At 40.4% G+C, this 22,592-nt stretch overlaps 1 protein-coding gene across 3 annotated transcripts in view; it reads right to left on the reverse strand.

The window, feature by feature from the left end:
* LOC124135651 overlaps window positions 1–22,592 on the reverse strand; it is a 114,855-nt gene that overhangs the window by 85,585 nt on the left and 6,678 nt on the right. The window contains exons 1-2 of one of the 3 annotated variants that reach the window (XM_048388423.1): window positions 14,875–15,014; window positions 9,676–11,250 (exon numbers count right to left, since the gene is read on the reverse strand). The exons of 1 other annotated variant lie outside the window; for it this stretch is intronic. In XM_048388423.1, coding sequence (XP_048244380.1) covers window positions 10,087–11,247 — 1,161 coding nt within the window. In that variant the 5' untranslated portion in view covers window positions 11,248–11,250; window positions 14,875–15,014 and the 3' untranslated portion in view covers window positions 9,676–10,086. Of the gene's footprint in view, window positions 1–9,675; window positions 11,251–14,874; window positions 15,015–22,592 lie in introns of those variants that run through there. One more of the 3 variants, XM_046501092.2, reaches the window with a different exon arrangement.

The following is a 22,592-nucleotide window of genomic DNA, read 5'->3' on the forward strand; positions in this document are numbered from 1 at the left end:
TACATAGTCTAACATACAGCTCTCAGATGTACATAGTCTAACATACAGCTCTCAGATGTACATATTCTAGCATACAGCTCAGAGTTACACATAGTCCAGCATACAGCTCTCAGATGTACATAGTCTAGCATACAGCTCAGAGTTACACATAGTCTAGCATACAGCTCTCAGATGTACATAGTCTAGCATACAGCTCACAGTTGTACATAGTCTAGCATACAGCTCACAGTTGTACATAGTCTAGCATACAGCTCACAGTTGTACATAGTCTAGCATTCAGCTCACAGTTGTACATAGTCTAGCATACAGCTGACAGTTGTACATAGTCTGGCATACAGCTCACAGTTGTACATATTCTAACATACAGCTCTCAGATGCACATAGTCTAACATACAGCTCTCAGATGTACACAGTCCAATATACAGCTCACAGTTACACATAGTCCAGCATACAGCTCACAGCTGTACATAGTCTAGCATACAGCATACAGCTCACAGTTGTACATAGTCCAGCATACAGCTCACAGTTACACATAGTCCAGCATACAGCTCACAGCTGTACATAGTCTAGCATACAGCATACAGCTCACAGTTGTACATAGTCTAGCATACAGCTCACAGCTGTACATAGTCTAGCATACAGCTCACAGTTGTACATAGTCTAGCACACAGCTGACAGTTGTACAAAGTCCAGCATACAGCTGACAGTTGCACATAGTCCAGCATACAGCTCACAGTTGTACATAGTCTAACATACAGCTCACAGTTGTACATAGTCTAACATACAGCTCACAGTTATACATAGTCTAGCATAGAGCTCACAGTTATACATAGGCTAGCACACAGCTCACAGTTGTACGTAGTCTAACATACAGCTCACAGTTATACATAGTCTAGCATAGAGCTCACAGTTACATTGTACATATAGTCCAGCATACAGCTCACAGTTGTACATAGTCTAGCATACAGCTCAGTTGTACATAGTCTAGCATACAGCTCACAGTTGTACAAAGTCCAGCATACAGCTCACAGTTGTACATAGTCCAGCATACAGCTCAGTTGTACATAGTCTAGCATACAGCTCACAGTTGTACATAGTCTAACATACAGCTCTCAGATGTACATAGTCTAACATACAGCTCTCAGATGTACATATTCTAGCATACAGCTCAGAGTTACACATAGTCCAGCATACAGCTCTCAGATGTACATAGTCTAGCATACAGCTCAGAGTTACACATAGTCTAGCATACAGCTCTCAGATGTACATAGTCTAGCATACAGCTCACAGTTGTACATAGTCTAGCATACAGCTCACAGTTGTACATAGTCTAGCATACAGCTCACAGTTGTACATAGTCTAGCATTCAGCTCACAGTTGTACATAGTCTAGCATACAGCTGACAGTTGTACATAGTCTGGCATACAGCTCACAGTTGTACATATTCTAACATACAGCTCTCAGATGCACATAGTCTAACATACAGCTCTCAGATGTACACAGTCTAATATACAGCTCACAGTTACACATAGTCCAGCATACAGCTCACAGCTGTACATAGTCTAGCATACAGCATACAGCTCACAGTTGTACATAGTCCAGCATACAGCTCACAGTTACACATAGTCCAGCATACAGCTCACAGCTGTACATAGTCTAGCATACAGCATACAGCTCACAGTTGTACATAGTCTAGCATACAGCTCACAGCTGTACATAGTCTAGCATACAGCTCACAGTTGTACATAGTCTAGCACACAGCTGACAGTTGTACAAAGTCCAGCATACAGCTGACAGTTGCACATAGTCCAGCATACAGCTGACAGTTGTACAAAGTCCAATATACAGCTCACAGTTGTACATAGTCTAGCATAGGGAGGGGGGGGGGGAGGGGGGGGGGGGGAAGCCACCCAGGAATAAATGCGTTATGAAATGTTAGTCTATGTGTGTATACTTGTGACACTTTAATAAACTATACCTGTGTGTATCTAAGCAACATTGGAACGCACACTTAACCGTTGATAAGCTTAATCCCGTAACCCTGTGAGCACGGTTTAGGATTAGGATTCGACACAATATAGATATGCAACGTCATGATGATTACTCTATTGTACTCTATTGTGTTCTGATCACAGTAAATTTAGTTAAAAACAATGTTTTCATGTTTTGGGAAGCTCTTTTTTTATTCGTTTTGTTCGAATTACTTTCAAACCCCACTTACATAATTCGGAAGACCCTGTCAAATTGTTAATGTCTGTGCAGAAGAAACCAACCCATATTTTCTCTGGTGGAAAATGTGTCTAGACATCACACAATGGTCGCACCCAGTAACCTGAGGTCGTCCAGTTGCGAGACACGTCTATCAACTGGTTCTGGATCAATGAGGATGTAGCAGCAACTTTGGGGAATTCAGAGAGAGAGAGAGGGAGAGAGAGAGAGAGACACTTACATTGACTTTCCTCTGTTTAGGTCAGATTTAGTGGTTTGGGATACCTCATTTACGTTAATGTTTAGGAGCTCAGTTATTGTTTATATATATATATTTATATATATATATATATATTTATATTTATATGTGTGTGTGACGAATTGTATTCTTAGGACACATTAATATATAATTTGCAATTGTTTTTCCTACAATGCGAGGCATATGAATATCTGGTGGAACCCCCGACCAGAGACCATATCTATTATATGGTCTCTGCCCCGACACAGATCCGAGTCTGTTGAGAGAATCATAATCAGGGTAAACCTGGATTTGACCCCTATAATAATCAACATCCTGTAAACGACAAACATGAACTGCCTACCTTGGGGTGATAGGCGATCCAAAGCAACGGAGAAAGGTGATCTGTCAGCAAAGTGACTCACCCCCTGGCGAAAAGCCCAAACTATCACAGTGACATTTCAGTCTCGTGAGGGAAGCCGGCCTCCCTGTATGTTTCCGTTTAACTCTTATCAAGAAAAAAGACAAACACCCGCTTTGGGGAATAGGTCAATATTTAATTGACAATTTTACTAAACAATGTAAAAATATCTCCCGAACTAAAATGTACAACATAAAAACAATAATTAAAAACTAATGAGCCCTGGGAGGGAGGATGGGAGTCTTACTTTCTCGCCTGCAGGGAGAAGACTGTGTGTCATGGGTGAGGCGCGGTGCCCTCGCGGTAGCAGAAGCACGTGCGGATCGTGACCTGATCAGAGGATCGGCTGCGTTATGCTTACCGAGTTAAACCTAAATAAAGCTTTACTCATTATTTACCACCACATCACAGCTACCAGGGCCTTATTACAATAACTACAATAACTATTCAATATGAATTTTATATGAAAAGTGTAATTGAGTGTGTGAGGTTATGGGTCATGGGTGTGTGTAGGGAGGGGATATGAATGTTGGTACGGTCAGAAGAAAGGATATGGAGTGTGTGTAGATGCACGAATTTGGGTATGGGTGTATTTGTGTGTATTTGTGTGTGTGTGTGTGTGTGTGTGTGTGTGCGTGTGCGTGTGTGCGTGTGCGTCTGCGTCTCGAGTGAGGTGGTGGGGGATATCTGAATGTGTTTGGGTGTCTGTTTAATATGTGCGGGAGAATATTAGAATGATTGATTGTGTGCGTGCGTGCGTATGTATGTGTGTATGTATGTGTGTATGCATGCATGCATTATGTGATTGTGTTAGTGAATATGTGTATATGTAGATATTAAGAATATGCATGATTACTTTTTATATCTTAAGGTGTCATTTCGGCCCTCTGAGGCCTGGTGTTTGTATTTTAAGTATGTGCTAAATGTTCTATTACTTTGTAACACATGACACTGTAATGAATAATAATAATAATAATAATAATAATAATAATAATAATAATATATTATTAATCAAGCATTTTAAAATGAGATTTAACAAAATCCATAAATTGGAGTGACATTCTTAATCAAATGAAATAGTCAAGTGAAGATATTATATATGTTATGAAATTATTATTATAGAATTAACGATTTTACTTCCAATTACAAATATTGTAGATATTTAAAGAAAATATAACTAAACATCTGTGCAGTGTCATGGTCATATAATTAGGATTATAAACTTGACTGAACATACAGTTATATTATGAATGCAAATACTTTAGTGACACATTTTTCAGAGGAGAGGGCATACACACAAAAAAATATTATTGTTTCCGTGTGTGAATGCCGATTATGCATGTCAGTTCTCGGCTTCATACCGGTTGTATATCTGAATTTGTATATGGAACTATGTGTACAGCATGACAATTACTTGCTAATCGTCAGTCTTCAACACTTGGGACAAACCTATTTCTCGCCCATAAGCAAAATATTTCAATATTTCAATATCGCTATAAAATCGTTGAAAATGTTAAAGTTCAAAATGAGTTAAATTATGTGACATGAAACTTCTAAGAACATCTTTATGTATTTGCGACACTAAAACCCGAGTTTTGGGTATTCTCGCCCATGGGCCTGCCCATAGTGACATAGTGTAAATATTGAGTTTTTGAACAATGTTTTTTTTATTTTTTTCCCTCAGTATGGTCCCATGAAAACAGCATGTTTAATTTCGTAAATACCTTTGACCGAGACTGGGCACCGTAGAGTTTCTCGACTATTGGGTTTCCAGAATTAAAATGGGACGTGTTAATTACATGTACATTGACGTCATTGTGCCTCTGGTTTCGTTTTTGAATAAGCTGTGTTTTATGATGTTAGAAGTTTAATGAGTTCCTCCGACCTTATTAGGAACCTTTCACGCTTGACCGCTTGACCACTTGACAGGATGACTTCATCCTTTGTTTAAGGCACTGACTTCACCGATGATTGTCATCACTGCCCTTGTGTGTACACAACAGACTTCGCTACTCCAGTATAACAATATCTACTCTACTGTGTAAACATTGCCTCCTACTTGTATATATACTTGCCTACTACACTCTGTAAATCACTTGCTTGATAACGGTGTTAGAACCTACACCGAAACGTCGCTATTAGTTGTAATAAAGAAGTTGTTCATCCATAAATTCTTATCCTTACTTGAGAAGAATGGTGTTGAAAGGTACCACTGGAGACTAGTAATGCCGATCCCTGATAAATGGCGAGCTGCTGGGGTTGGTGGGGTGAAATGGGGTTTAACGTCGTTTCCAAGATTATTGCACTTATATAGCAACGTCCACGCACGCACGTGTGTGCGTGTGTGTGTGGCTGCTTGTACAAGTCAGGACTGATGCCGATTTATAGTGCTAGCTCACTGAGATACCATGGGGCAGTTTAACACAAAACTTCAACTCAGACACAGTATACTTACTCCGATCCGCCCAGTCCTTGTTGCCGAGTGCCAGACAGGGTAACAAAATACCATCTTTTGACGTACTTTGGTATGACGCGGCCGGGGATCGAACCCCGGACCTTCCCCTCTCCGGGCGGACGCTATACCGCTAGACCCCGGAGGCTGTCACAGCTGCTGGGGAACGTGGGGGATGAAGAAGGAGCTCCAGCCAAATGATGACAAGATTACGATTGTGTCTGGATGCTTTCTGCTATAATACTTAATGTCGTGTATCTTATTTAAAAAATAATCATTCTTTCTATTAGAGAAGACAATCTTGTTGAGACCGTCAATGTTCATGTTCAGTCTACGCAACGTCATCGTTGCTGCTGAGGTAATGCAAGATGATGAGTCAGAATGGGACTGGGGGTTTTATCGAAAGAACCAATTGTCCCAGTTTTTAATGCTTGAAAACAATATTTATGCTTTAGTCTGATGAAAGGTAACGCAATGTTCTGCCACAAAAAATAAATAACAAATAATAGGCTCAATTTTTAACATAGGAAATATCTGGTTTTACGGCTGTAGCCATACCCAATCCCAGCAAACATCAACTGACTCAGAAATTTAATATGAAATTATAGTCCAGTGAACTATGTGCGTGTATGGTACTCTTGAGACGCTACTTATAATAATTCGTATAGTTGATATATTTCAAACCTCAGTAGGAGCGGGCGGGTAGCCTAGTTCATTTCAAAACAGACATTATGCAAATATCGTTAAAGTTAACAACGCAAAACCAAAATCGTTGAAATTCCGATTTAGCTTTTTCTGTTGGTATTATATTGTTAAAAAACAGTAATGTTTGTTACCTTTACCTTGAAAGCAGACAGAACAGTCAGTCCTTCACGGATGTTAAAGAAGTTGACAAGCTCTCAATGACCCGCTGCTTTTCTGCAAATCGGTCTAAGTGTGTTTTGATATGACGGGTATAACATACCGCACCCTATCTGGTACCCCATCTCGTGTGGGGGGATGGTGCGCTTAGGGACGGGGAGGACTCCGAATACTGTGTGGAGTTATGGATAGTGTTCCCATTGATCGGAAACCTGTATCATCAGTCAAATTCATGATCGCAAAAGTAGTTCTTCTCACAACAAATGAATTCTCAGCACGCACATTGCTATTTCGCGTGTTCATTCCAGGAATTCTGATAACAACGTGAAGTTCTAAGCCTTCCAAACCACAGCATGGTTATTTCGTTGTTGCCATGGTTATTTAGATAATCACGTTTTAATGAAAATATTATTTTGAACGTCATTTGGAAGTTTAATATTGAATAAATGGCACATTTGACCTTTTCAGTCCATTATGTCAAGCCGTCACTCATATTGGACGTCAGTGAGATATAAGACGGTCTACCGTCTCTTCTTTTACGTATATAAATTGTTGCTAGGCAACATACACATCATCGACAGACGCAATGACGTAATTTATTATCAGTTATGTCAGAGCGAATCTGTTTTTAACCTATGTCTATTACGCTATAAATGCATCACCAAGGTGACGTATTCAGAACTGGAATGTGTCTGGCGATCGGGAATCTTAAAGCCGTGCGTTTCGAATAAATGAAATAATCATATAAGAAGTGGCGGATTGATTTAAATATTTAAACAGCTCAACAGATGGACGAACGAGACAACGATACAGTATGAGATTATCATATGTGTTTGTAATCAAATGGTTTTGTTTTAGAATAACACCACTATCAGAAATCATGTGTAACATTATTGAGAGTATTGCATTCGGAGCTAAATTACATGACAGAGTGAGTGAGTGTGGTCGAGTGACTGAATGGAAGGGTGGGCCATTTTAACAATTTCACAGCAACATCCTTGCTTGATGTTTAACGCTGCACTCCTGCAGTATTCCCGATATATGGCCGCTCTGTAATTATTCGAGTTTAGACCAGTCAGTGCAGCGATTAGCATCATGAGCAACGATTTACTTAATTGGGATACGATGACATGCATCATCTAAGTACCCCAGTCATTACGTTGCCACCTACGCCCAGTCGTGTTTGCCTGAAATCTATTCCATCCACGGAACCTCGATATCAACGCGACGGGGGACACCGGAATTGAACTTCACAAATTGTGCCACGCACAAACACGCACGCATGCACACAGACCGAACTCATCCCTGCGCTACAAGACACCCATTTCATGGTCCAATCGTGTAAGGCGCCGCAGTTCGCTGTGTAGAGTTCGAATCCCGATTCGAATAACATTTCTGGGTTTGTCAGCATCATACCTGGGTTTCATCGAACCGTTAAACGTCAAAGATATGCACAACTTCGGACTTTCCTTTTCAACATCAAACCGACACACCGACACGCCGTGATACAACTGAACTACTGTTCAAAGATGCGGAGGACCTACTCATTTAATGGACCCGCATCCCGTTAAGGAAGTCACCGAGTGAACTTTGTTTACAGTGGTGGCATGTTGGTATTTGTAAGTATGCGAATATATAGATCACAGATTAGCAATATATTAGCAAGTATGCAAATATATAGCTCACAAATTAGTAGTTAGCATACGTGTTAGCAGTCATTAACAAAAAAAGAAAAACACAAGAAAACAAAAGTCTTTTCGGTCATTTGTCATGCCACGCCTTTCAAATGTGCAACGTTAACGTACCATCGGCATGTTGCAGACGGGAATGTCCGTAGCTGAAGTCGCAAGGACGATGGGTTGTAGTCGACGGACTGTTGATGATTTACAGATGCGTCTACAGCAAACGGGTATCACCGGCCAGTTCGACCACGTGTGACGTCACATGCAGAGTATCGTCAGATTGTCTTACGTCACCTCCGTAACCGATTTTTGACGGCTACATCAACCAGAAATGAACTGTTTAGGGGTAGACTGAGTGCGCAAACTGTTCGAAACCGTCTGAGAACTGCTCACCTTCAAGCACGACGGCCATACTGCGGGCCGATTCTGACTCAAGTACACAGACGTCAACGTCAATTGTGGGCAGAGCGGCACTTACGATGGACTCAGAGGAATTGGAATCAAGTCGTCTTCACTGATGAATCCCGATTTAATCTTCGATTTGCTGATGGTAGGGCGAGGGTGTGGAGGCGCCGTCATGAACGTTACGCCCAGTGTTGTGTACAGGAAGTTGACAGATTTCGAGGCGGAAGTGTCATGGTGTGGGGTGCTTTCTGTGGCAATGCACGTTCCAGGCTTCTTGTCACCGTGGCAACCTCAACGCTGCTGCTTACCGCGACCAGGTACTGGCACCAGAACTTCTGCCTTTATGGCAGCACATTGACCCGGTTTGATCTTCAAACACGACAATGCCAGACCTCACACAGCAGTTTTGACAAGGAATTTCCATCAGAATGCGGGAGTCAACGTCATGGAATGGCCCTCAAGGTCTCCCGACCTCAATCCCATCGAACACGTCTGGGATGCTCTTGGCAGAAATCTGCGCACTCTCCAGAACCAACCACGGAATTTGCAAGATCTTGGCACCATTTTGCAGCAACAATGGCGTCGTCTTCCCAATCATGTGTTCACAAGCATCACAAGGTCCATGCGGAGGCGTTGTGTGGCAGTTGTCAACGCACATGGTGGCCATACACGCTACTGAACTTGTGTGCCATCAGATTCTCGTGCTTGGGACTTAAACTGTTGATGTTATAACGGTATACCGTAGGTGCTTGGAACAAATTATGGTTGCCACCGTTAATTAAAATCCTTCTTTGGACATTAATGATTAAAAATTACCTTCTCTGATACATTTATCCGTTGTATATCATATATGGCATTACTTTTAAAAATGTGAAGTTTTTAATTTGACTCAGTATATATGACAACGGCCAATCACTAATCGAGCCTTCATCTGACATTTCCTCGCCTCGTACGACAAGCACGTACATGCACGTTGATAAGGTGAGGTGGCTACAAGGATGCGTACCCCCACTTCCTTATCATACTTAACATGCATTCACACGAACATTTTCCAGGTGATCGGGTGTAAGAGTGAAAGTATAACAACAATATGATTCTTTCCATTGATCATATATTTTCAACAAAGTTACACGATAACTGAACCCGATTTAATTGATTGACAAAATGCACCGTTATATTTCCCAAAAGCTGTATCATCGATATAATTAAAAGCGACAGAACCCTTTCCATATTCATAAGAAATCTCTGCCGAAAGCAGAGTCCATTGTACGATTCCGACTGTATTATGAACCACAGTCACATAGTGATGATACCAGACGTTCGCGAAGAGGTGAGCGTTTCCTGTCCCACCGGTGCTACCCGTCACAAATACATGCAAAGGCAAGTCAATTGTTCACCAAAAAGAAACACGGGAGCATATGGTACAAGTCAAAATAGGGAATTACATCGGATGTTCTTGTCACTGATGCGTCAAATTTGGAAATGTACTCCTCATGTTTGACATAAAACTTTTTGAAAGCTTTACTGGGGCCTTGCATGTTGTAAACTTGATCGCAAAGCTTCTGAGCAAAGATTAAACAAACCCGGAATTTCCACGGGGTTCAACGTATGTTAGTGTGTGAATGTTGATATTATTATCAACACATAAGCCATACATTTCTATATCAAGGTATATGGCACCCGGATATCACTTGCTTCAGAAAGAATACTGTCAAGTTGTGTTTCAGGTACATTCAGTGCTACGTAGACAAGAAGCTTTTTCAGGAAGCAATAATGTTTGAAATCATTCAACAACATTTGGTGTAATTATTTCAAGCATTTATGTTGGGTTTAATCGTTTGCTTCGTGTTATGTTCTTCTGGGTAGCACAAAACAATCCCTCATCAGAGCCCCTCACGACGGCAGCCATTCGGCTAAAACCACTTCTCGACATTATCAGAGTGTCACACGTTGAGAGAATATATTCATCTAAAATAGCTTTCTCCATGCCAGAACAAACAGCACCTCCGTGAGGCTGGTCGATGTGAACTATTTGACCTTCGATCTCCAGGAAATGTTCAGGAAACGCTCGTTTTAACACAACTCTGGCCTCGTCCGAGTCCGTTGCTATGAACAATCTACACGAATCAGCAAACTGTATCTGTTTCTGTAAAAACAGAACTAGTGAATCCAGATCAGGTCGGGACTTTTTAGCATCATCACTGGGTATGGTATTTGATTTCCCCATACGTAGATGTGCGCAAATTAAGGTTTTAGATGCTCTTTCTTCTTTAGCGTTAAAGGAATCGAACTTTGACTGTGTATTGGGGGAAAACCGGAAGAGCTGAGAAAATGCGATTCTGTATATATCATGGTGACTTTTGTTCTGTGCCCATTTCACAGTAGAAAAGAGTGGGTTCTGCATGAGACTAGGCACATAATCTATATTTCCCATGTAGAAAGTCACATCCTTGTCATACATCGTTTCCAGACTCTTGTGTTTCATTTCTTGTCCAAGCCATCTACTATTAATGCTTCTCTTAGTTTCGTGACTCCGACCTTTAAGCTTTGTCTTTTCAACACGCCATTCAACCAGATTTGGAATGACAAAATTTGAAAATTCACAAGGTCTTTTCATGGATAATCCAAAGTTTCGTTTTAACATCTGTGATACTAAATATGATGTAATTATACCTTTCTGTCTGTCAGCCAGACCGCCACAAACATAATTGCAGTCATAAATTATGTATTTGTCAACCAAGACGTCCATTGGTGGTGCTACATCCGGTATGACGCCATACTGGTTTGGACGAGTTGTCTCATCTTGCTGAATTGTTCGGGTGACACTTGGTGAAGCCCGACGAGTGTGAATCTTGTCAGACTTCGTTCCAAAACGAGTGAAGACGTGTAGAGCAGAAATAACGTTTTTCATTTGTGCAAGACAGAAGAAATATACTGGAAGCGACGTCACACAGATGACTAAGAAAATAATTTTCTTCATTTCCTGAAAGGAGACAAAAGACTGCAATAAAACTCGTTAAAATTACATCTCACGTAAGCGAGTGGGTGGTAGAGTGCGTGAGTGAGGGTTGGACGCTGCTTTGAACAGTATTTAAGTGATATAAACACGTGTAGACTTACCTTAGGAGGAAAGTCCAAAGGGAGACGGGTCACAGACGTTTAGCAATGTTTTGAAACTTTCGAGCACGCCTTTGGTTGATTTTAGATGTGGGTATTTATAGATAACAACAAAAATATGAAATATATATTATTTATGATGTAGCTAAGGTATGTGCACGTGTAAAAACTGTAGTTTGTAGTCAACCAAAGAAGATATTCAACACTTTAGATTGTATATTGTTTTGAAATGTCTCGCCTCATGAACACGTTCCTTATTTCAATATTGTATTCAATTCCACCCATGACAGTACACAACATTTATATATTTACATGTATACGACGGCTACATGGGCAAGTATAACGGTAAACACAAACGTGTGTTTGTTTAACATTTTTGTGTGTTGAAACACTGTTATATTAAAGTTAAAGGGAAATATAACCATTTAGTCTGTTCGGGTTACCAATTCTAGCTATTATTTCCTGAATAAAACATTATCTACTTCAGGCATACACATATTATTTTGTGTCATGTGACACCAGATGTTGTTATCAACCAATACTCATAACGTAAACAACCATAGAAATGTGAAACATCAATGCTAGAGAATAACCAAGTTCGATTTTCCAACGAAAGAATTCCTTTTGGCGTGAACGTTGACAATAGCGGTACAAATATATTAATGGATCACTGAAAATCAGTGATGCCGCAATTGTTTGCAAAAATCTGTTGCCTCCGATGAATAGATGAAGTTTTGCCGAAACAGTAAGCTCTTAGAAGTCTTGTTTGCCAGCTGGGACCATGTCAGTATGTCAGGTATGAAATGCATTTACACGTTGAACGCATTGACAGAGAGTATTAGTTATCTTGAACGGTTGGTGAAACCGCGCAAATCGAAACAGTTCATTTATGGTGTAGTATTTCCATTGGCAATTCTAGATCTGGGGGCGAATATATTTCGTGACACCGGAACTACTGATGTAACTGATTTCAGAGATCTTATTAATCCTCGCAAACATTCGGTTTTAACACTAACTACGTAAAAACTGTCAACATATCCACGCCGTTATACTCTGATTAAAGATCTAAAATATATTCCTTAATACAGGCTACCATTTGAAAATGGTATCAGTGTAATACCAGGGGCTAGAATATCATGGTGCAACCAGGTTTCTGTTAAACATACAACATCATAACTATCTAATTCAGCACTGATTAAATCTACTTTAAAATCTACTAAGACTGCGTACGTTTACATGTATAATCTTTATAAGCAAAGTAACCCAAAATATAGATAATGTGTATCATCTTCCCGAAATGATTAGCATGTAGAATAGATTCAAAAACACCTGTATTGAACAACATCAACCGGCATCGTCAAAGCAAAGTGTACATGTAATTGTTACAATGGGGCTGGCGGTGAATATTAATGAAGAACATCTTGTTAAAAAGACACACCGAAACTGATTTGCATAACTGATGACCACAACATATTGCAAAATATCAAAATAGTAAAAATGATACAGTTTAACCTCACACTGAAGAGAAAACAAGAACGAAACAAAAAAGTAACATAGTACGTCATATAGAACTGAGATAAAGTAATCTGAGAAGGGATTCATACGTTATATACAACTTAAAAATATATTATTATGAAAAACGAAAGGAAAGGTGGGACACCCCCCACCCCCAAACACACACCCCACACCCCACACAAGTAACTAAATGTATAATTCAGAAAAATAAAGGAGATAAAAATGAATTAAAAAACACATAAACAAATTAACATTAAAACTATTGGCAACTGCATGGCAAGTATTTATAAAACGACCGGGGGAGGAAATATTCTGGGGGGAGATTTTATTTCGTAGGGTGGGGGAGAGTTTATTTCGAGAGGGCCGGAACTGTACCGGTATAAATTCGCCGGGGGGAGATTTTATTCTTGGGGCGAATATATTTCGTGACACCGGCACGCCAATGGTACTACTTTGGCATTTGAACCCTTACCCAATGAAGCGTGCTATGGTTACGGAACTGTACAGAGAGAGGGTCCGAAGACGGATCATTATTTCATGTCATGATTATGATTACATGAACTCAACAGGGGTGGTCGGGTAGCCTAGTGGTTAAAGCGTTCGCTCGTCACGCCGAAGACCCGGGTTCGATTCCCGACATGAGTACAATGTGCGAAGCCCATTTCTGGTGTCCCCCGCCGTGATATTGCGGGAATATTGCTTTACAAAAGCGGTGTTAGACCAACCTCACCCACTCACTCCTATCAATGAAATGAGACCGGTCATGGCTCATTGAAATCAAACGAGCCCTATACTCCGAAGGGAAAGTTGCCGTGTATATATATGCTGCCCTGCCATACATATATCATAGTGATGATACCAGGTGTTCGCGAAACAGTGAGCGTTTCAGGCCCTACAGGGAGGACCGGTCACAAACACATACAAAGGCAAGTCAATTGTTTCTCATCTTTCCGAGAAGGTGAAAGATCATTATTAATATAATAAAAATAAACACTAGCAGAGTAGTAAGGGGTTTCAAAGTTAGCAGATCGAGTTGTATGTCGATTTTTCCAGTTACCCACTCTTTGACGTAAAGTCTTTACGGCCATTATCTATAGTATTTACCCATGATTACAGATTGTCATATCCTACCCACTTTTGGGTGCGATCTTTCGGTAATGTCCTTTATTTGCGTTGCCTAGTTACATCTAAAGGGAACAAAACACTTCCCTCTCAAAACATGATGTCGTCTATTTTACGACATCAAGTTATGAGAGTATGTTCAGATCTCAAATCATGATAGAACAATGTTTTATCGTGAAATATACCACGCCTCGTTCTTCATTGTACTTTGCGATTTATCGTGTAGCTATCTTTTATTGATTTTTCAAGATGGCTTCAGTTGCTATATTGAAAATCCGATTTCATCGTCTCGAAAATGTTTGAGAACAAGCATGCAGTTGCGACTACATTGGTGCAATAGTTTCTGTCAGTGAGATGTTCACGGGCGACAACCGGTAAAGCAAGGCAGGACATTTTCAATAACCACAAAAATACATACATGGACTTCATTGTGTCCCAGGAAAGTCTACAGAAGGATATAAAAGCGACAAAACCCTTTCCATATTCATAAGAAATATATGTCATGAGCATGTGTTTATGAAACACTATAAAATAGTGACCAGGTATTCGCGAAAATGTGAGCATATTCTGTCCCACCGGTGCACCCGTCACAAACACATGCAAAGGCAAGTCAATTGTTCCCCCAAACACTTTTCACATTCACATTTCAAACGGGAACATATATATGGTAAAGGCTCAAATAGTGAACAGCATCGGACATCTTTTTGTCACTGACGCATCAACTGTTGTAATGATGTCTGTCAGAAGCTATAGCAACTGACATAACAACGCGAAACTAACAGATGCCACCTTACGTTTACAAACATTTCACAATATCAGAATGATTTCTTCTTCAGGAATAGGAACAACCTACCTCACAGCGTGAAACTATGGTGTGGTTGTATAATGGTTATATCTGTGCGCAGCTGTGTGTCTTCAGGTATGGATGGTCTACATAATAAGTGTCATCCTCCGCCGGTATTGGTCGACGTTAGGTTAATATGTGCATGATGTGTAATGTGTACTCTAGTAGCCCATAAACAGGGAACAGCTGCACGTGTAATTGCGCGACAGAAAATAATTAATAAAACATAAATATTAATAAGTATGTGTCTGGATGAGAATTCAATGTATCCAGCTGGAAGATACATAGATCTGTGTGAAGATGACCTTGTTAGACAAACATAACATCAGATATTTGATATATGATTCACTGATTCGTTAGTTGGTGCAACACAACATAGCAGAACAGAATGTATTACAGCAATTTGTACAAGGAGTTATACATTACATACATTTATACAAAAAGCCAATATATTTCTTTATACAAACTGTCTGAAAAAATGTGTGCAATTATTTCACAGATAAACTAAAAATTCTGATAACGAAACCAAAATATTTTGATGTTGAATTTCATAACACATTGACTGTAACATGTACAGGCCACGACTTTTTCACTGTGTATTATACACGACATCCACCGAGCTGCGAAATCTGTATAACGGATTATAGGTTACAGCGACCTGAGTTTACATACAAAAGAGACATCGATAGAGATCACCCTCGTATCTTATTATATGAAATATATCAACACAAGACGATGAAAGATTAAATCTCCGAGGCTTGTAGAGTGCAAAAGCGCAAAAGCGCTTGGTTCCAAATTAAAAATAAGAGATATTGATTCTTCTGTGAGACCATCTCACATTTCAAAACACAGCAGGTATATTTCTTAAATAACCAGTGTCTTGAGCGCAAAAACAACAGTTTACTACAGCTGACCAGCCTCAGTGGAAGAGGGATTAGGAATCATGGCATTTGATTGTGAAGTCATGGTAGCGAAGACGTCACAATGGTCTGCAAAGGATTGTGATGTAATTTCATTGTATTGATATCAGCTGGGAGATATTGCTTCATCTCACCCAAACGATATGTCGTATCGAATTCAGTTTTGGATGATTAATAGTTTTTCCTATTTTAATCAATTGCAGTCGTCATATTTGGGATAACAGTACATCCTAGAAAATTACCATCAGATGCATTACGAACGATATGTGATGCGGTTGATGCAGCACATCACGACAGCATTTATTGCGAAACAATGACAACTTCCATCAGCCAGAGACGAACTAGCTGTAAACTGACAACAATCAAAAGAGTTTTATCCTACAGTTCTGACTGTCCCTGTGGATAAACCGAAAATGCACTTCAGAATTTCTGTACCTGAGTCAAGTATGATGTTATTATAAAATTACAATATACTATTGTATTCATACATATTATTAGAAACTATTTTTAAACGATAAAGCTGACACGGTTACAATAAAATCAGTATTACCTTTAGGCCTAAGCAAATATCTAACAGTAAATGTCTGGTTCAATGTCAGGCAGTAAAATCGGTTTAGAAATTGCATTTCTGGGTGGCGCAGCAAATATGTCGTTTCAATGCAACCCTGAATTATACTGTAAACGTGCCATTTTATGAGCTAATGCCCTTGATAGTTGACAGATATTAACAGTTCAACGGTCTTGATACACGCAACGAATTCTCATGAAGTAAAATCAATATTTCTGTAATTTGTGGTCGGTTTCAGAACGCAACTCAGATGACTGTGACCCCAAAGGTTACTCAAAATATGCCTTGAGCGCAGCCTAGATATCAAGCTACCCGTGAAGATCCGGGATAGAATAGGTCTTCAGCAACCCATGCTTGCCGTAAATGGCGACTATGCTTGTCGTAAGAAAGGACTAACGGGATCGGGTGGTCTGGCTCGCTGACTTGGTTGATGCATGTCATCGTATCCCAATTGCGTGGATCGATGCTCATGATGTCAATCACTGGATTTTCTGGTCTAGACTAGATTATTTACAGACAGCCGTCATATAGCTGGAATATTTCTGTGTACCACTATAGTGGCATTGGTAGCATATGCGTTGCACCACAAACATGTATCCGGTTGCAATGCAAATAGCATAACAGTAGCCAAACAGTAGCAAAACAACAGCAATACTTAAGGTCATTTTACGATAATGTATTCCAGTCTCATCTCAGACACAGTACAAGTCAAATACAATGAGGAACGATTTGATATAAACTGGGCCACCCCTGTATATGAATGGACCCCTGAAAATCAGTGATGGCACCAAGTGTTCGCGAAAAGGGTAACTGTGCTAGTTTTCTTTGTTCTAATATACTTTTAGTATTTAGTAACATATCAAGTAGTATCACACTAGATCAACAGGTTCCTCTTCCCTTTTGGCCCATTTTTGGCATATGCTTCGACAAGTGGTAGGAGTCGATATTTTGCTCCATATTTGAATAATTGACGAAGGTTGTTATTGTCAACAATAGAGCAGTCATAGCCTCCTTAGTCAGGAAATATTCCATAAAACGCCGTAATATAACTGGAATACCGTCAAACCGGCGTTGAACCCAACTCACACACCCACTATCCGTGGACCCAATGATACTGTACCATGTTGACATATTACAACTTTATACAAATAAATACAGCGACAAAACCTTTTCCAAAATCACAAGAAATCTCTGCCAGTAGCAGAGTCGATTGTCTGTGTATATGAATCACTATCAAATAGTGACGATACCAGGTATCCGCAAATAGGCGAGCATGTCTTGTCCCACCGGTCACAAACACATGCAAAGGCAAGTCAACTGTTCAGCTTAAAAAACCCCGTGAACATATGATACAAGTCAAAATAAGGAATTACATAGGACATCTGTCAAGTCTACGTTACAAGTGTGTAAACGCTGACACACTAGCTATGTTAAATGTGTATAGCCAAATATGAACCTAGCTTCTCTATGACTCCGTGAAGAGAAACTGTCTACAAACTCTAGTCGTGTTCGCGTGGTATTGTACAACTGTAGTTTACTGAAACAAATCAGGTTTCAAAACGCTTACCGTAAATCCCGCTTTCAAACGGGTTTTTCTATCGTTTCAGGTTTCGAAAATAAGGATTTCATTAGAGGTGAAATGCAAGCATCAGATCGAGATTATCCAGTTCACCTTCCTGTTCAACCACAAAACTACATGGAGATGTACATGTACGGGGAGGACACGGCAGGATTTGCCTAACTTTGTCACTGTCCAAGCGTTCCGTACTTGTGTTAATACTTGACGTCCTGCTGGCTATGACCGCCTCCGTGGTCTAGTGGTAGAGCGTCCGCCCGGAGAGCGGAAGGTCCAGGGTTCGATCCCGGGCCGCGTCATACAAAAAGACGTTAACAGATTGTACTTGTTGTTACCCTGTCTGGCGCTCGGCATTAAGGGGCTAAAACAAGGACTGGTCGGCTCGGAGTCAGTATACTGTGTCTGAGTGGGGTATTCATGTTAAACTGCGGCATGGTATCTCAGTGAGCTAGCACTATAAATCGGCATCAGTCCGGACTAGTACAAGCAGCCACACACACACATACACGTGCATGCACGTCGCTATATAAGTGCAATAATCTTGGACGCGACGTTAAACCCAATTTCACCTCACCTCCTGCTGGTTATAGTACCACGCAGCAGAGGGCACCAGTTTGACAAGCTGTCACATGCTACACACCTTCCGATAAAACACATTCAATCATTAAAACGTATGTTTTGACTTAGGGGATACTGTTATACTTAATACATAACTTAATACGTCAATTTTATGATTTGATAAATGTCATTTATATGCACATATAAAAAATAATAAGCAGTATCGATGTGCAGACAAAACAGATTCCACTGGGCGTAAAGGGCAAAATAACGCTGATAATCAAATGAATGTATCAATGAAAATCAGTGATGACACCAGGTGTTCGCATTAAGGAAGGCATACTGTGCCCTACCGATTGCATCCGCCACATACACAATTTGCCTGGCGTACTTCCATATGTTGCCTGACTAACATAATACGTATATTAATATTAGATTTAAAATAGAAAACAAAATAAACAGCACCTACATATATGCATTACAGCAATATCGGACAGACAGACAGACAGACAAATAGTTTATATACATCTCACTCATAATATAATACATATATAAAATAGTAGCATTTATTTGAAATTGTACACCGCCAAGTCATAAGTTATGAGAGGCGATAACAGACTACATGAAATATGCAACAAAATACTTTTCATAAAATAAACCTTTTTGTGGTGTAATATCAAAAATCAGTTTGGACATTAAAATGAATCCACTTGAATAAACACACATATTGTCCTGGTTTGACAGATTTTAAAAGTTGGGGGATGTAGCTGTTAAAAATCGTAAACAATACGAGTGAGTGAGTATGGTTTTACGCAGCTTTTAGCAAAATTCGAGCAATATCACTGCGGGGATCACCAGAAATGGGCTTCACACATTGTACCCATGTCAGGAATCGAACCCGGGTCTTCGGCTTGACGAACGAAGGCTTTAACCACTAGGCTACTCGACCGCCCCGTAAACAATACGAGTCGTATGTGATCGTATTATTGGCAATGAAGTTAAATCTGTTTCTCATCTTCAGTCATATCATTACAATTAAAACAAACTCTTTCTTATCATAATTTAGGGGGCACTGGTTTGCAATTCGTAGCACTTCGCTGTGCAGGCTTGCGTCCCTTGGGCACGCCCAAAACCTATGATCGAGGGTTCGAATACCGGCTCGCCCCGATTATTTTTCTAGGTTTGTCAGCACCATACCCGTCCTCGTGGGTTTCACTAAAGTGGTAAACGTCTGACATCTGCATCACGGTTGTGCACATGACCAAAAAAGGTAACTCTGTCAGCAGGCCGACACGGCAAGGACATCTTCCCAAGGCAAGTGAGTTAACAGTTTCGACCCTTGCCGAACAAGGCTGGAATTCCTGGGCTCGATCATAGCGCCACCAGTGGCTATTAAGAGTTATGTCCCTCCTAAGCCTCTCCTATGGACCAATCAGATTCCACCTCTCGTATCACTTGTATTTGCTTCAAACACAACGGTGGCGTCAAGTCAAGACGATCTGATCGATAATCAAGATCCATATTGTGATAAAACGAGTCTTACATCTTGAAGTGCATCAAATCACGTGAGCACCTTGATTAAAAACATAAAAAGATTGTTAAAATGATATGTTGACAACGAGTTGGCGGTGCACATGCTTTGCAAATCCTGCAATCGACCGAAATCTGCATGACAGTTTACGAACCGGATTTCGATTTCGTTGCGCGATTTTGATTGGACTATGCATATACTCGTTAGTCCAGCCAAAATGTAAATTTACTCCATAATGCCAGCCTAGTTCGGCAAGGGTGAAAACTGGACTTTTATAGTCAGTTAACTCACTTGCCTCGCGAAGATGGGTAAGGATGCCATTTTTTGCATTGAATCCACGTCCCGCTGCGCTTGTTTCCAGTTTTAACTGGACTAAACTAAACCGTTAAGACCTTTCCAAGCATGAGAAACCCTCATTACATCAATATGTGTTTGTTAGCCTCTTTAAGCTCAGTTGCGTGGAATTTGGATAATATCAATAAAGAAGAACTCTCATTTAACAGGTACTAGCTGCAGCAATTGTGTTCGGACATCGACCATGTTCATGGTCATCTCAAAGTTTATTCCCCGGATACCGAACAACTTGAACGGGAGTTGTATAAAATATGATTTTTACTTACAATATCACTGCAATTAAGTGATATGCATGAACGTGGAGTGGAATAAATACGATTTTGAAATTAATTATCCATATCACTGAAATGAAGTTAATATCTAAACACAATTCTCTTCTAAAGATTTGATATGACTGATTGGTGATTGGGCTGCTGTTCAAGGGTAAGTGAAGAGAAAAAATGATTGCGATTTTGATGCGAATATCAGTTGTCCCAGATATATTAAGGCAATTCCCGAGAGAAAAAAAAATAACATAATGTTCGCCGAAGTATTTAAATGTCCAAGTGAAAGTGCTGAGATCACACGCTCCGTAATTGGATTCGAAAACAAAACTATATTTATTTTTGTGTGTGTGTGTGTGTGGGGGGGGGGGGGGGGGGGGGGGGCTAAAGCGACCGGTGCAATGGTGCAGCGATGAGGGACAAATGTTGACTTGTGATGATCGGGGTTCAGTCCCATTGTGCCTACATCCCAAATTGCCAACAGAAATTGATGTTGGCATATTGGGAACTCAGTTTCATCCCTATCTATGTCAATGTACTGAACCATTATTGTTTCACTTATTTTGGAGGGGGGTGGGGGTTTGGGGGTGGGGTTTGGGTGGGTGGGTGGGGTGGGAGGGGCTGGGGGGGTTTGGGATATGAATTCTCTGGTTTCACTGATGCACCTGGCGGCGTTGTGACCCGATATCATTTTCTCAAATTTGGAACTGCAAATAGTTCCATTGTTCACCTTTATAAGGAGGTAACAGAATGAGCCGAGTGGACCCAATTCGTGTTGAGTCCAATTTACATACAATAGCCCTGTGATATTGACGAATATATAAGGCACCGACATATACATTTACATACGTCGCGTTCAAGATTATTCCACTTATATTATAATTATATGCTTGTTGTTTAACGCCGCACTCAGCAATATGTCAGCTATATGACGGCGGTCTGTAAATAGTGATTGATATCATGAGCATCGATCCACTCAATTGGTATACGATGACATGCATCAACAAAGTCTACCAAGCTTTCTTTCTTGTTACATGGGTATGTTCAAGTCACGATATGGCTGAAATATTGCCGCTGTGACTTTAAATAATAACTCACTCACTGTTACATGGGTGATACCATTTTACTTAAGGGTTCAGGGTACTAAATACTGATGCAACCAGCCATAACGAGTGTTGTTTTAACGGGTCTGCGTTTTGGCAGGTCTACGTTTTGGGAGGATACCAGTCATCGAGTCTGACCACCCGACCCCGTTAGTCACCTCTTACGACAAGCATTGCCACCTGCTACGGCAAGCATGGGTTGCTGAAGATCAATTCTACCCATGATCTTCACGGGTGCACTGCGTTTGCCTGCATGTAAGTGCGTGTGTGTGTGCTTGTACTACTCGGTGTGTAGTGCTATCCCACTGAGATACCATGCTGCAGTTTAACATGAATATCCCACTCAGACACATTATGGCTCCAAGTCGATACAGAAGTGTACCTTTTGACTTACCCCTTTGCGTACTTAAATAACAAGAAGACAATGTCATTCATTGTCATGTTACAGTAGAGGATTTGTCTAACGAAATCACAATGGGCCTCTGTTACAGGATTTATCTATCTTTTATTATCCGTATTTGGTATGTGGCAAACAAGATGAAATTTCACATTTTGATTGTGCAAAGACATATACGTAAACAATCTGTGATACTGCTAGACTTTTTATGAATCAAATGTTTTGTCAGTGGGTAAAAGAGGGGCTGTCATCCCTAATCTGTGTTGCCAGTCTTGGTATAGACGTTGTGCGTTTTCATGCATGAGCTGTTATTTTGACTGAGTGATTCGGGTTTAACTCCGGTTTGAACAGAATCACAGCTTTTTCAGCCTAACGTGGTGCAGGTCTCAGACGTTTACCACTTTGTTGAAGAAAGGATACGATTTATGGATGAACAACTTCTTAGGAGCGACGTTTC

The sequence above is a fragment of the Haliotis rufescens genome, unplaced genomic scaffold, assembly GCF_023055435.1.
Source record: "Haliotis rufescens isolate VD_foot unplaced genomic scaffold, xgHalRufe1.0.p SCAF_70, whole genome shotgun sequence".
Classification (NCBI taxonomy): Eukaryota; Metazoa; Mollusca; class Gastropoda; order Lepetellida; family Haliotidae; genus Haliotis; species Haliotis rufescens.